At 42.8% G+C, this 14,985-nt stretch overlaps 2 protein-coding genes across 5 annotated transcripts in view; both read right to left on the reverse strand.

The window, feature by feature from the left end:
* Nucleotides 1-3,717, reverse strand: part of cltcl1 (clathrin, heavy chain-like 1) — a 29,676-nt gene extending 25,959 nt beyond the window's left edge. The window contains exon 1 of one of the 4 annotated variants that reach the window (XM_037097903.1): nucleotides 3,315-3,717. In XM_037097903.1, the coding sequence (XP_036953798.1) occupies nucleotides 3,315-3,356 (42 nt within the window). In that variant the 5' untranslated portion in view covers nucleotides 3,357-3,717. The remainder of the gene's footprint in view (nucleotides 1-3,314) is intronic. The other 3 variants (XM_037097904.1, XM_037097905.1, XM_037097906.1) reach the window with 3 other exon arrangements.
* A 2,544-nt stretch (nucleotides 3,718-6,261) lies between these two features.
* Nucleotides 6,262-14,851, reverse strand: si:dkeyp-117b11.1 (B-cell linker protein). Its single transcript, XM_037097019.1, has 19 exons — nucleotides 14,688-14,851; nucleotides 11,855-11,880; nucleotides 11,707-11,741; nucleotides 11,581-11,612; nucleotides 11,161-11,254; nucleotides 10,972-11,036; nucleotides 10,829-10,880; nucleotides 10,645-10,740; nucleotides 9,948-9,976; nucleotides 9,194-9,230; nucleotides 9,008-9,086; nucleotides 8,733-8,763; nucleotides 8,525-8,585; nucleotides 8,335-8,428; nucleotides 8,157-8,194; nucleotides 7,922-7,965; nucleotides 7,768-7,836; nucleotides 7,215-7,373; nucleotides 6,262-7,113 (listed from the first exon to the last, which is right to left on the reverse strand). Exons 1-19 carry the CDS (start codon nucleotides 14,694-14,696, stop codon nucleotides 6,997-6,999), a joined length of 1,167 nt encoding a protein of 388 aa, XP_036952914.1. The 5' UTR covers nucleotides 14,697-14,851; the 3' UTR covers nucleotides 6,262-6,996.
* Nucleotides 14,852-14,985: the final 134 nt, after the last annotated feature.

The raw sequence follows: 14,985 nt of genomic DNA on the forward strand, positions 1-14,985 counted from the left end.
TCAATAGTATGAGACACAGTACCATCACATGATTTTGAAGCTGTTATTTTAAGGTAAAAGAGTTACATAATGTTGGTTTAATTCATCGTGAATGAAGGTAACCATTAGCTGCAGCCCGAAATCAGTCACTGCACGTTTAACTGTGCATGACTCATTTAACATAAAGCGCTGACACAATCATATTGTATATATCCATATAGTGTGTGTGTGCGTGTGTGTGTGTGCGTGTGAAAGTGCTCTTTCAATGCATTGATGATGATGAGGTTTTGGTGACCAGCCACTGCTCACAGACGTGCTCTGGTAGACTGTTCTGTCATCCTGCTTCCCCTCCTGATGTGATTTGCAGGACTTAAATAGGGCCTGCTTACCTCATCTGCCCATCACATCCGTTGGTTTGACGCGGTGGCATCATGTCATCAGTACAGATAACAGCAGCACACACCAGGATGCTGTAAACAGCCGCAGAGCAGCAGGTTGGACTCTCCTAACTCAAGCCGACAGGACCATGTTCAGGCGCTTCGGGGCTGCAGGACATTTTTGCACTTACACGAGCTGCTACAATACGTAGGCCGCCGCGCTGGCAGAGAGCAGCAGAGCCACACGAGCTGCAAATGACTCGCACTTTAGCACTTTCATGATTCGACGAACCATTCTCTGTCGTCGTCTCCTCCCCTGGTCTTGCCACCAACATAATCCACACAACTTCAAAAACACAGTGCTGTAGCCTACATCCAGCTAGGGCACTGATCCATTTGGTCAGTTGATGACACACTCTGACACCCTCATACACAGCGTGGACCTTGGATCATAAATCATACTAAGGCAAACAAGCAAGGAGGACAAAGAGTAATGAGGGAGGGAGACGCTACCACACAGCTCAGCGTTAATGACAGTGTAAGGTAGGCAGGCGGGCCATTGCTGCTGGTGTGGAGGCAGAAGATGAACCGAATCTCTCGCTGGTTAAACAATAGCTCCCGAGATCCAGGCCTCATCCTCCACATCCGCATTAAAACACCAGAGTTGCGTTAAAGGACAAGTTCGCCCAAAAAAATTACAATCCTGAGAATCATCTACTCGCCCTCATGCTGATAGAAAGTCAGGCGAGGCTTCAACAAAACATTTCTGGAGTTTCAGAGTAAAACAGCAGTGCAGCATCCTCCTAAATCACTGAAGTAGATGGCGATGACATTAAAAGACTAGACATTTAGTGGTCCGTACAGCTGGTCTGGTGTAATCAGACTCTCTAGAAGCCCTGAGATACCAAATTGATTTGAAAATAAGTTATTTTTAGGTCAAAATTTCAATGTAGCTGCTAAGCTAAAACAGTTAGCGCACAACCCATCTGAAGTAGAAGAGTTTTTTGCTGCAACAATGTTTTGCAGTGAGGCTTGTGAACATTGAAAATTCACCTGACTTTCCACTGGCAACACAGTGAGTATATAACGACTTCATTTTCATTTTTAGCTATTCTGAGTGGAATAACCAGGATACCTGGAGCATCTGATTTGCTCTTTATACCTTTCAAACCGCTGGTTCTACAGGCTGGAACCTCTTTGCGAAGGCCAGGTCGACACGTTACGCTCCTGAATCCCCCGGCCCAGACTACAAACACAGAGCTGTAAATACCAGGCCACGAGAAAAAAAAGAAAAAAAAAACGCTAAACAACTTGAGGCCCGAAGTCCTGGGATTGCAAATTCCAAGCATTTTTCACTCTGCTGGAGCCACCTAGATTCACAGAGGGATACGACCAGGGCAGAGCTGGGATTTCACGCTAGAGGTGGAACGTAGAGCAGTCTTCTGCTTATCAACTGTCTCGAGGCGAGATTTTCTTAGGAGATGTGGGGAAAGGTATGTGCCGTTTGAACTGATAACCCAGACGCTGCCAGGTACTCCTCTGCTCTCCATCAGCGTGCAGCGGTTGTGTCGGTGAGGAGAGGAGCCTGGTGGCCCTGCGAGCTCTCTTGGCCAGCGCAGTTTCTTTTTTTTTTTAGGGTGGATAAAGGATCTTTGGCCGACAAAAGTGGGGCTACTGGCCAGAGGAAGGGAGCAGAGAGACAGAGGGGGGTTGGGGCTTTTTTTTTTTTTTTTTTTTGGTGAAAGGCCATTTCACTGCCTGCTGTTACCATAACAACAGGCCACAGAGGAGGGGAGGTGGAGGGGTGCGTCACAAACTTTCTCTTTTGGCTGCAAGACACCAAAGCGCCGGGGGCTGCCGTGGGACAACGATTACCAGAGTCCAAACTCAGAGCGGGGGGGAAGAGGGCCATGGTGGAAATAGCTCCTCACAGACGACCACATAACTGGCTGTTTGTTTTCACTTCTTAAGAGGCATTCTAGGTTGTTTTTTCCACCAAGAGGACTGCCAACCGAACACTACAGGCCCCCTTTGCTCCACTGTCATGTTGATCATCTTGAAGCTGCACAGACGCTCCTCTGTGGCACGAGAAAAAAAAATATACCACAAGTCGAGCTGGGAGACACACCAAATCAATACTGAAGCCGTCATACGAAACTAGATTTCATGTGGGGGTTTTTTTTCGGTCATTGCAATAGAGACATTTGCTCAGACAACGTGGTTTTCTGACCCCTAAGTGCTGCATCACAGCTTAGAGATGCAGTTCTTTTTTTTTTCTGAATGTATTCCACACTGCTGTGAGTGAGTGCTTCCACACACCTACTCTTAATATAACACCTCACTTAGCCTGACAGTATCAATACATGATGGTGGGGTTTTGTGTGTGTGTTTGAGTCAATAACGCGCTGACCGGTGCTGGTGTTGTTGGGAGTGTGTTGCTGCAGGACATATGACAACAACATGGTAGCTAACAAAGCTGCAAAGAGCGCAAGTGCCATTCAGGTCTCAGTTACAATGTAACCACCGACAGCTGAGCTCAGTTGTCTGCAGCAACAACAACAACATTTCAAAAAAAAAAAAAGTGTCAAAACACCGCAGTTTGCATCGGCGCCGACTGGAAATGACAGCGACAAGAAGGGGGGAAAAACTGCGGCGTATCCACACACACACGCACGCAAACACACACGCACCGGTCCGCAGTGGAGAGCTGTATCCGATCTGACTGGTCAATTTTTTCCCAAGTCATCATCTGCCCGGCAGGAGAAAAACTAGGCCTGTAGCTATATTGAGCACCACCCTGCAGCCCTATTTCAGATTCCATTTAAATGCGACATGTGCCGTGCGAGAGCGGATCTACATGGGCGAGGAGCTGCGCAAAAAAAAAAGAAAAAGGAGCTGGAGATCATTTTAAGGGCTTTCCTCTTTTTTTTTTTTTTTTTTTTTTTTTTCTTGTCTTACCTGCAGATGTTCCTGAAATCGTATCGGCAGTATCTGAGCCATTTCTGGTGGATTTGTCTTTCAGAAGAATCCGAGAAGAAGGAAAGGGGAAGGGGACAGCAGGAGGAATAGAGGTGTTCTTGTTCTGTTTGTGCCCTAAACGTCCCCAAAAAGTCAAATACGATGGGCAGTAGTAGGTTAGTCTGGGCGGCTGGCGTTGGTATCACACGAATCCAGTGACTGCTCCCATTCAGCAGCCCCCCTACACCAGTCCTGAATCAAAAAAAAAAAAGAAAAGAAAAAACTCCGCACCTCCGCGAGGAAAACTAGTCCACTCCAACTACTACTGACTGAGCCGCGTGCGTAAACCAGCTCCTCCGCGGGCCATGTAAGGATACGGGGCTGTCCTAGGAAAATCCGCTCCGAGTTATTGTAAGTGATGACTTCGCACGAGCGGCCCGTGTCGTGGATTTTAGTTTTCTCGGAGCTGTCAAGCGGTCGGATGTGCACTTTGTACCCCTCCGCCGCAGCCCCTTCCCCCTTCCTTTTCACCAACTTCGAAATCAGGGCTCGTGACAGGCGCCCCACCTTTGCATGATTCCTACGAAATCACACACACACACTCAGACACACACACACACACACCCTCCAAAAGGACAGTGAGTTGCACGGATGACGCTTATCTTTGTACCAGATAAAATTGCTGACGTATCAAAGTGATTTTCTCAAGCAGCTGCACCTTTTCTTCTTCTTCTCATCATCATCTTTCCATTACGCCTGGTGAGCAGCAGGTTGTGCACAACTGCAGAAATATACAGTGGAATAAGTTAAACACATTATTTCAGTCATGCATCACATTAGATTTGGTATTGCATTAAAAAAAAAAAAAAAACTTTCTGGGATTTTACAACGTTTGAGACGATGTGGAAACTTTTGCTCAGAGAGAAAATGGGAAGCTGTATGAAAATTCAGTATTAAGTTAAAAGTCATTTTAAATCTTAAAGGATAAGGTCTCCTCAAATTAATAAATAAATAAAAAAAAATCCAGTCATTGTATTCTCTCCTCAGTACTGATGGAGAGTCGGGTGAAGTTTCTTATTCCACAAAACATTTCTGGAGCTTCACAGCAAAACAGTGTTGCAGCACTCTCCTAAACAGCTGAAGTAGATGGAGGCTTGTTTTAAAACAGCTCAATCTGATATGAAAAGACATTCATTAGGTTACACCTTCAACGCGTGGTTGACCTCATGCTAACACTTTTAGCTTAGTAGCTACTGTGAAGAGTTTGGCTTTGAAAAGTCTATAAAGACTTTATATATATAGACTATATAGTTTGTTTGTTAGACACAAGTCCCCATTGTTTAGGGGGATGTTGCAACACTGTTTTGCTGTGAAGCTCCAGAATTGTTTTGTAGGACTAAGAAACTTCACCTGACTTTCGATCAGCATGAGGGATGAGTCGATATTGACTACATTAATTAAAATTTTTGGGTGAACTTCTTCTCTCGGCTGTCACTTTGCGGTTGCTGAGGAGAACTTCCTTCCTTAAACCAAAGTCCTATCACACGACTGTGTCAGTATCACATCCAGGATGTGGACAGCAGAGACAGTCTTCAAGTTGCTGCTGCTCTGACTCATGATCTGACTCACACGTGATGATTTAAACTTCCTCAACTGATAACTGTGATTAAGTTTAATATGTAAGGAAACAGTTGCGTGCCACTTGATCCTATCAATACACAGACAAGTTTAGAACGAAACCTTGTTGTATATACTGTCTTATATGTGGCTTATAAAACAATGTTTATGTTCAGACCTGTCACCCACCCAGTGATGGACCAGTGACAATAAGTCTCCATGTTGTTATAGTTTACTTTATAATGAAGATATTTGGGGTCCTGGGTTGAACTGAAATGTCTTTATTGCATGCCATCTCCCACCTTTTCTCATTTCCTGTCATGTCTCTGCTCACACTACCTAATAAAGGCAAAAAAAAAACAAAAAACTAAAACTTAAACTCTAAAACTTAAAATGGAATTCAAGACTTTATTGTTGGAGTGATTCTGAAAGCTGTGCGTGAGATACAAACAACACACTGTTGTTGGGGTCAAAATCCTGCATGTAGGCTAATAGAACAAATTGCACAGGGCAGGGGCTAAAGCAAGCTGCTAATCTGTGGAAGTAGACATGAGAGGAAAGAAAAAAGAGGTCAAGACCCTGACCTAAGATCAGTTTTTCATCCTAGCAGTAATCCTGGAACAGAGCAACATGACGCTTTACGCCCACCTGCCAAATTACACTGGCTCCAGGAAGTTATTTAGTGCTCATTTACACCACCTGCCTACATGCAAATACATGCAGCTACTCTTCACAGGGCCGGTATTGAAATATGATTAGACAGCTTGAAACTGCACTGCACATTACAGCCACTGTTTGGCTTTGGCGTTAGATTAAATTCATGCTTTGCACTAAATTTTAAAGGCAGTTATTTCAAACGTACCGGTTGTGACAGGAGAGTTTTTGCTACAAAATGGGCTTATACTACTGAAGCATGCTATCAAAATGATTCAAATAGATTCAACTCTGTGGATAATGTGGATTTTTTTGCACTCTTGGACTTAAGTCATGCACAAGGGGTTTTCTGCCATCTTGTATGCTGACAGATCCAGGATTTATAGTTCAGCCACAGAGGAGGTGCTTTCACTCCGACAGGAAGCAGGTGTAACCAGCAGCATCTGGTCAGTGGTCACTGGAAAGCAGTTCACACATACACACACAAACACACACACACACACGCACACACACAAACAGCTGGTGTCTCACTTAAAGCCACAAACCCCCAGCTCACCACACTGACCCTCACTGACGAGTATCTATCACAAGTAAAGGATCAACCTCCCGTGATGCACTAAATCCTGGTCAGAGACAGTGAATATAGAAAACAGTGGTAAAATGAATTCAAGAAAAACAATGTGCAGCAGATGTATTTGACTTTGGGTCTCTATTGCACAATATCTACAAAAAAATCACACTGTAAACACACGTGTAACAAAGAATATAATTGAAATCAAAGTCATTAAACTAAACTACTCGGGAAATCACACACACCAAATCTGTGCTTGTGACTCAAACAAACTGATTCATGGAGGCATGGCTGAACAAACGGCTGTAGATTTGCTGGCTTGTGATGCAGCTCCGTGTGTTACGACGGCAGAAATATACAGTTTGTGTGTTTATAAGTCTGTGAAAGAAAGTGGTGCAAAGGCAGAAACATCCGGACCGAATGACTGTTACAGTAACACACTGGCACATTTGCATGAGTTTAACCTTGTGCAAGTATTGCTGAAACGAAGACACGGCACAAAACAGGAAAATCGCTTGGTCAGAACTTTACGATCTCTGCTCAGCTTTAAGTTTTGGGGGTTAAAGCGTCTCTCATGTCACATGGCAGCAGAGTACCCTGGAGCAACTGTTTGATACATTCACATAATCTTGTGAGTTTTCCGTGCATCAGAACTTAACATTGTCTATTTCATTCAATATACAGCATAAAAAATAACAGAAATTTGACTGTGTAAATTATGTCACAGAGCAGAAATTCCACAGAGGGGACACACAGTAGACCTATAGTATCTTTTTATTAGTATTAACTGTGCTTTTATCCTCTTGAAGCTCATAGCGGTCTCGTTTTGGTAGTGTAGTTTTAAGGGCGTGCAGGGTGGGTTAAATATGCTGTGTGCTTGGCCTGGCTCTTGCTGTCGATCAGAAGGAGCTGGTTACTCTTGTGGTGGGAAATCATCTCGTCGAGGGTGCCGAAAATCTGAGAGGGAAAGACAAGTGGAGAGAGGTTATCAGATGAAAACCCTGCATTTCTCCCAGAATCCTCCTCTCTTTGTCTTCTCCTTCCTGCTGCTCCCTCACCTCCTCGTTCTTCTTGCCCTCTTTTCCGAGGGCGTAGCCTCGCGTCTCCTCCAGGAAACGAACGGGAACGTTGTAGACCTTCTGCTGGTAGAGCACGGCGAGGGTGTACGGCTGCCGGGCACTCTGGGCTGAGCTGTGTCGGACGAGGAAGGCGCCGTCCTACGACAAGGAAAAGCAGGGAAATGTGAGCAACATGGAAACACTGAATGAGATGTAAAAATATATGGAGAAGAAGAATTTAGAAAGCTTTAGGAAGGGCCAAAAGTAAGTATAAGAGATCCGAGAGGCAGAAATAAAAATAAGGGTTGAGGGAATGTAGAAAGACTGAACATTTATCACAGAGTAAGTGATGTAAATGGACGCCCCGAAGAAGTCTGACTCACGTTTGACTTTTGAGTGTCAGCAAAAAACATGCCCATAGACGCTGATTGAATTTCTCATTCGTCTGTGCAGCGAGAGTTTGCTTGGCTGGAAATAAAAGCTGATTGCCGTTGAAATGACTCTCCCATCACTAGCAGATTATTATAGCATGAAACTGAACTGTTTTGTTTACCTTGTTGACCCTCATTAAGAGATCCTCAGCCGCCTTTCTGCTGCAGTCTCCAGCGAACCATTCTTTGTCCTGTAACATGGCATCAATACATCGGTAACAGTAAAGCAGTTCCAACCAACTTGTATTACTTTTTACATGTGGATTGATACCGTACCTCATTCCCGGATTGTTTGGTCGCCCTCAAACCAACAGAGGAGGCTGGAAACATAGAGATCATGTTATGTTTCAAGTGCATGTTTGGGAAATCTGTATTTGGCAGGTGGTTAAAAAAAGAAGGAAGTAAAGTCGGATCCATGTAATGTTTGGACTCTATTAAAAGAAAAATCTAAGCAGACCCCAAATAATCACAGCTGTCCTCTGGATTTTATTTTTCTTAAGTGTGAGCTTACCCACAGGCTTAGTGTCTGCCATAGGAGGATTTGGGGGGCTAGAATAAAGACAGGAAGGCTAACGTTATCCACTGCATTTACATTTGGTGTATGCATGCACTTGCAGATGATGTCAAGTGCAAAAAACAAGCTGGAAATGAATGTATATCATTGCGGCCCTTTTGTAATCTTCACCTACCCGGGTTTGAGTGGCGGATGGGGCTTAACACTGGTAGGTGGTGGTGGATAGACGATGCCAGGAAATGTGGCACGTCTTGCTTCAACCAAAGGAGCTACGGAGGCAACATATGTAGTCTTCAACAGATTCTTTAAGATGTGGTTTGCGCTGATATCTGTATTTTAACAAATCCAGTCGATGTGTTCTTTACCTGGTTTTGCATCATTCAAAGGAGACAAGAGTGAACCCGGAAAGGGAGGGAGCTTAATTTCCTACGCGGGAAATGAAAACACTGAGTCAAAATCAAAACTTCCATTTCTAATTCAGCCCTCTGTCTCGGCAGTCTCACTTTAAATGAGAACAGAGCTTAGCATAAGGAAATGATCGGACTAAGCACTGAGATGAAGAGACGCACTCACAGACTTAGCTCTGGGAACCGGAGGCTTCACCCTGCAGACACAGAGGAGGTTTATTTCCACTGCAGGTTTATTACCAGGAATTTCTTGCATCATGCCACTACTATATCATCCTCATTTGCATTTTGCTGCAAAAACACAGCAGCATTATTGTCTGATGTGACATAGGGTATGAAGGTATCATATCAGACAGATTATGTGAAGGCTGCTTCAGGTCAAGGCATGTCACCATGCTCTGGTCATGAAAGCGGCTCTGACACAGGTTGAGGCGCACTTACCCATGGGTGGGAGGAGGTACAAAGGCCGGCATGGGAGATGGAGTCACTCTCCTCGGCTCACGATGGGGAGGAGGGCAGGCTGAGGGAGTGGGAGGAAAGGAAGCTGTCTGTCACGATACATACTGCAGCTACTGTGTTTTACCATCACTGTGAGCGTCTAGCGCTTGTGAAGTGCGATCAACCTACCAGCTGTAGGTTCCAAATACAGGTCATCATTGTCTTCCTGAAACACAAAAGGACAAGTATGTTATAAATCATACATTGACAACATTATATATTTGTCAGTAAGCTTTTTTTAATTGTTGAATTAGCCAAGAGATTGTGAAGGGAAGCAGAAACCTTCCTGCTGATCTGATTCCTTTCTGCCAACTTTAACTGTACGACAATTTGCAATAAGTGGTTGGTTCCTGAGTGAACTGATATTATGTGGTGTTTTAAGCCCCTTAGTTCTACTTGAATCTGAGAGATGATACTGTTCTATAACCCTGACCTCAGAAGCCTAAGTTTGTCTTTGAATGATACCAAAGAGCCGACACTTACTCCTACATCGAATCTGCTCAGGCTAAAGTACAGCGGCCCCATGAGTGCTTTAATGAATCATAGGATCTAAAACATACGAACATGGGCACATTCCCTTACAACACATGAGCAGGACACTGAGAAGAGATGCTGTCTTTAGTCATTTTGTGTCTCACTGAGTGACATCCTGCAGGTCTCTGGTCACTGCAACTGAGCTGCACATTGAGAGAGGCTATCTGACTCTTGTTCAAACCTTCCTGTCAGACCAGATCCATGAAAACACTCCCCTGCCTGGATATTATACACAGAACTGCAACAAACTGCATAAAATAATACAGATAGCTGTAAAGAGATGTTGGTTGTATCTGGACCTGTCTTACAAAAGGGAGAAAAAATGTTTGTGCGTGTGAGTTTAATTTACCTGTTCTTCATTTGGATCCAGATACACATCTGAAATGCAAAAAGAAAATACTGCCAGTCATTTGCGTTGTTGTGGTATCATACATGTTTATTGGTGCTGGTTACCATTATCACCACCAATAAAAGCTTTGACAAATGAGAGTTAACAGTAGAGTCAGACAGTAACCCATAAAATGTGTCAGCTATCCATCAACTTAGTTAGTTAATCCTGAAGTTTTTAAGTTTAACAGTTATTTCCACGTCATTTTGGTCTTTCCAGTGTGACACTGGCAGGGAATCTGAGATAGTGTGCTCATTTGCGTCGACGTGAAGTGTTGGGCGACATGATTCTTGTCTTTTAACTTTTTTTTATTTTGGTGCAAACTTGGCAATCAGTTTGCTGATGAAGTTGAGTTTCCAAGGCACTCAAGGTGCAGTTTGATGGCTCTACACTGGGTGGCAGTGTGTTCTTTATTTTAGCCACAGCTGCAATCTCTGCCAAACTCACACTACCCAGTTCTGCTTGTATTCCTTCAACAAACTGCTGTTGCTGCTTGCGGTGTTAAACTCAGTGTGTCTCTGTGCTGTGAGGATGTTGTCCTGGGAAAGATCAGGTGTGCAGCTACATATTCCTTCCCCACCCCAGTCAACAGTCATGTCATGCTGGTGAGTCAATTCAATGAAAGGCCTGTTTGTGTTGGTAGAAAGGATTACTGCACCTTCCTCAGTGTTGGACACGGGGAGTGGAGCAGGAGCAGGAGCAGGGCGCATCATCATCTTTCTCCCAGGCTTCTCGGTTCTGTCTATCTCAGGTGCTGTGAGGGAGGAAGATGTGGTTGTGTCAGACTGAAGAAGGCATTTATTTATGAAGAGATGAAGACAGGCGGGTAACACAGCACTCACGCTTCTTGGCGTTGTGATCATAGTGGGAATCTTCAGGACGTTGTTGAGGTTTCTGTATGACAGAAGTGAGATCATTTCATCAAAACAGATCTTAAAACATGTTTGTTAGATGCAGAGAAACACAGAAAACAGACTGTTGTTACCAAGGCTTTGACTGGTCTGGGTGGAGGCGCCTTCCTCTGAGGAACAGCAGGACTGGACGTCCTCTCTGCAGGGGGTAGCATCAAGGAACAGTATTTAAGGGGAAAAGCTTTAAGTTGTCAGAGGTTTCTGTGCTGAAGGGCTTTGTTGCTGTAACCCTAACCCAATCTATAATGTCCCGGTGTTGTTACCCAGGTAAACGTTCTCCTCCACTTGTCTCTGTGGGACTTTCACAGCCGGACGCTCACAGGGAGGCGCTTCATACATGTCACCTTCCTCGTCATCCTGCCGGTGGATCAAACAATTAGCAGTTCACATGTAGTCATTGATAGTGAGACATTAGTATGAGTTCAATAAAACCATGGCAAACAAAACTAGAGGCCTTTTTGGCGTCATTTTGCAGTTGCCAAAATTCACGTGAGGAAAAGTAAAGACACAGTGTTAGAACAGGTCTGTTCAAGAGAGATATGAAAAAAGAAATTAAGAACCAGTGTTTTTCAGTATTAGCAGTATTTCAGTAGTAACATATAAAATAACAGGGGAAAATGCACTTTTTAAATCCTAGAAGTAAGTAAAAACACATTTATGAACTTGTTTTATTTTTTACTCACAAACTCATCCTGTGGCCATCCTGCATTGTCATCTGAAACAGACGGATTAAAAAAGATGCTGATAGATAACAAAGCTTATGATGCAGTAAAAGAAACAGACAAAAAAAAGGTCAGATCACATCTCACCTGTCCTTCTGGGTGGAGCTGGAGGTCCACTGTGTCTGACAGAGAGAGGAAGACGAGGTGAGATGCTGGACTACCAATTTTTATCACGCACAGAACAAACGAACAGCGAATCTCAAGAGGTTGTGCTGATGGTCGCAATAATACTTACAGGTTCTTCAGTTTCCCAAAGAAGCTCTGAAAAAAAGCACAGAAACCTCAGATGAGATTTAACGTTGGCAAAATAAACATCACTGCATTCCAGACTTGTAATCATTGACTTTCAGTTATTGATCAGCCTCATCGTTGGAGCTGAGTCAGCAGCTGCTCTCTGGGGAACGTCTCCATGACGAACAATAGAGCTTATTTAGATGTTAACTCAAATTTCTCAAGTTGACAGACTTTGTTCTACCTTACTCCTCAACAATTCAGATGCAAATTATATTCTTTTGAATTTATTTGACATCATTATGGATTAAAAAAGTTAAAAAGCATTATACACTGTTAAGAACTTAGCTCTGGCTTCTGCATTAATGTTTCCATAATTATAACCCAATACTGATAATAATATTACAACATAAATCATTCCAGAACGGGCCATTCTTCATGATGGATACTTTTATTTTTGGCTCTTTGAGTGCATTATTTAACATTTAAATGCATGACTCATACTTGTAACAGTATGATTAATTCAATATAATTTATACACTGTAGAAATGCTATTTTTACTTGAGTAAAGTACTTGTTCCACTGCTTATAAGGCCATTTGTTTACATTCTTCTAATGTTAAATGAGAGGGTAAAGATCCAGTACCTGTCCATTTTGCATTGTAATCACAGTGAATTATATTTTGAAACAGAGAATGAGCAAAACAGTCAGTTCAAACACAGAAGAGTTGATCTGAATGTGGTGTGACTGCAGCTGAAGTTGGCAGCAGGAGGTGGAGATAAAAACACACGACAAGCGAAATCAGGAAGTGAAGCGGCGATATCTGTGCATTCCCACAGTGCCCGGCGGCTGTAGAGGAAGTGTTGATGTAAAGTAAATTATTACAGACAGACAGGAGAGAGGGGGGGACTGCGGAGCCCCTGACTCTCACGCATTGTCACACAAAATGTCAGAAAACGGGAGAAAACTGTTGTTTTTTTCAACTTGCTGTTGACACCTGATACGCAGGTGAGAGGTGATAAAAAGAGAGACAGGAAGAACTTGACTTGACTGCTCTGCTCTTCATGTTTCGTGTGTCCTTACACAGTAACCCTAAAGATATTTACATTTTCAGGTCAGGTTACAACAAACAGTGGCCTCTTTGTGTCTGTAACTTCCCTCTAAAGCATATGTCAAGTCTCAGTGAAAAGTTCTGCCAGTGATCCAGGAGGAAAAAGGAAAGAGTCACATGACCATGAAGTGAAATCTGATGCAAACAAGGACAAGATGCAGTGAACATCATTCAAATGATTCACTATTCAGACAATAGAAATAGTGTTTTATCACGGATAACTGCATCAAATATTCATTAAAAAAAACAAACAGCCACCGGTCTGGTTTCTGAATGATTATGCCGTGGCAGAGATAGTAAGATACTGTATGTGCTGCAGACACTGTGTACTCTGAAACACAGAATCATAATGAATGGATAAATAAATTAAATGTGTTTTCATTTGTTTTCACCATGGACCATAACCAGAATCACTTCGACAACAACAAAACATTTTATCTGCATGAACTGTTTTAGGGGGAACTTACATCAGTCATGTCCTGTCAACACAAAGAATCAGGAGAGAGCTGAAGCTGAATATGCCTGCAGCACAGTATCACTCATAATGTTAACAAGTAAAAAAACATACACGTTATGGACGGACATATTCTTGGTGTCAAATATATAAAGCAGATCTAAACTCCAGCAGCACCTGTAGCATTTAGAACAAATGTGTCGACTTGTGGCCTCGTTCGGGGGCGTACATGTCAGATACATTTATGGAATTTGAAACTGCACAAAAGCTCAATGCCAATGTTTTTTTGTTTGTTTGTTTGTTTGTTTTAAATCTTCAAATAAGATCTTCTTTCCCTCCATGACATATTGCAGATTGAATCTCTGAGCGAACCCTGTCCAATATTGCATTGTCATGCAAAAAAGAATCCGAAATGCATCATGGGAAAGTGACTCAACTCAAATCCAAAGCAAAGCAAATTATATGTATGTCTATGTTTTTGCTCGCTAGGTTTCGAATTTAACTAACCTTGAAATCTACAACAATGTTAAAGCTTTAATATTTCAGATAAAAACAGAGATACTGCCTAATCCTCATTTCAAACAATGCTTTAAAACACATAAAAAAGAGAGAGTGATTCGATGTTATAATCAAAATCCAAGTAAAGCACAATAAAACATGTCAAATTAAACTCTAATAAATTCACCTTCAATTAAGAAACTGATTAATGGAGGACTGGTGCAAAGACCAAACTTAAAAGAAAGCTCAGCCAAGAGAAGAGGACATTACTGAAGCCTGTACACTGTCACTTCAAAGGTTTACTTTTACTTTTTAAGTCAGGAAACAGATCACCTCAGAATGACCAAGTAAAGAAGACCGTTACATTTAGATTGTACAAAGCTCAACTGAAGTGTTTACTTGGTCATGTCGATGCAACCAGTTTCCTCGATATTTTTAAGCAAAGTCACTCTGTTGGATTTTACAGTGTCGGTGTGCACTATTTACTCTCAGGTTATCTCCAAACACTAGCTTGGGAGTCTCTTTATTGTTCACCTTCACACTCCCGCACAATTATAACTTTAACTTTGTAGCAGCCATTATGTCTTTGCTCTATTCAAGGAAAAACAGCTAATATAAATGTAACAAAAGTGAAAGGTTGACAGAGGACTACAGCCACAGAAACTCTGCCAATCGACAACACCTGCTCACTTCCTTCTCCCTCCACCCAAAGTTAACAGAACGTAAGAACAACAACAACAAAAAAATGACCAAAAATAAAACACAGTACTTTACCATTGTCATGATTTGGGGTCGAGTCTTCACAGCTCAAGTCATGAGGAAATGTCTTTGTTTCGGTTCTTGAATGCGAATGGTTTTGAAGATTGAGGGTGAGCGATACAGTGGAGTACAGAAGAGCAGCTCTAACTGATCTCATTTGCATTTCCTACCTGTGTCACACAGACGGCCTCACCTGCTGCTGCAATGGGCTGCAGCCACTGCACAGAGCCAACATGGCTCCAAATTCCCCTTAGTGACACCTGCTAATGACCATAAAACCAACTGAATTTGAACTATTGTGCTGTAACTGGTT

This window comes from Acanthopagrus latus, chromosome 5 (genome assembly GCF_904848185.1).
Source record: "Acanthopagrus latus isolate v.2019 chromosome 5, fAcaLat1.1, whole genome shotgun sequence".
NCBI lineage: Eukaryota > Metazoa > Chordata > Actinopteri > Spariformes > Sparidae > Acanthopagrus > Acanthopagrus latus.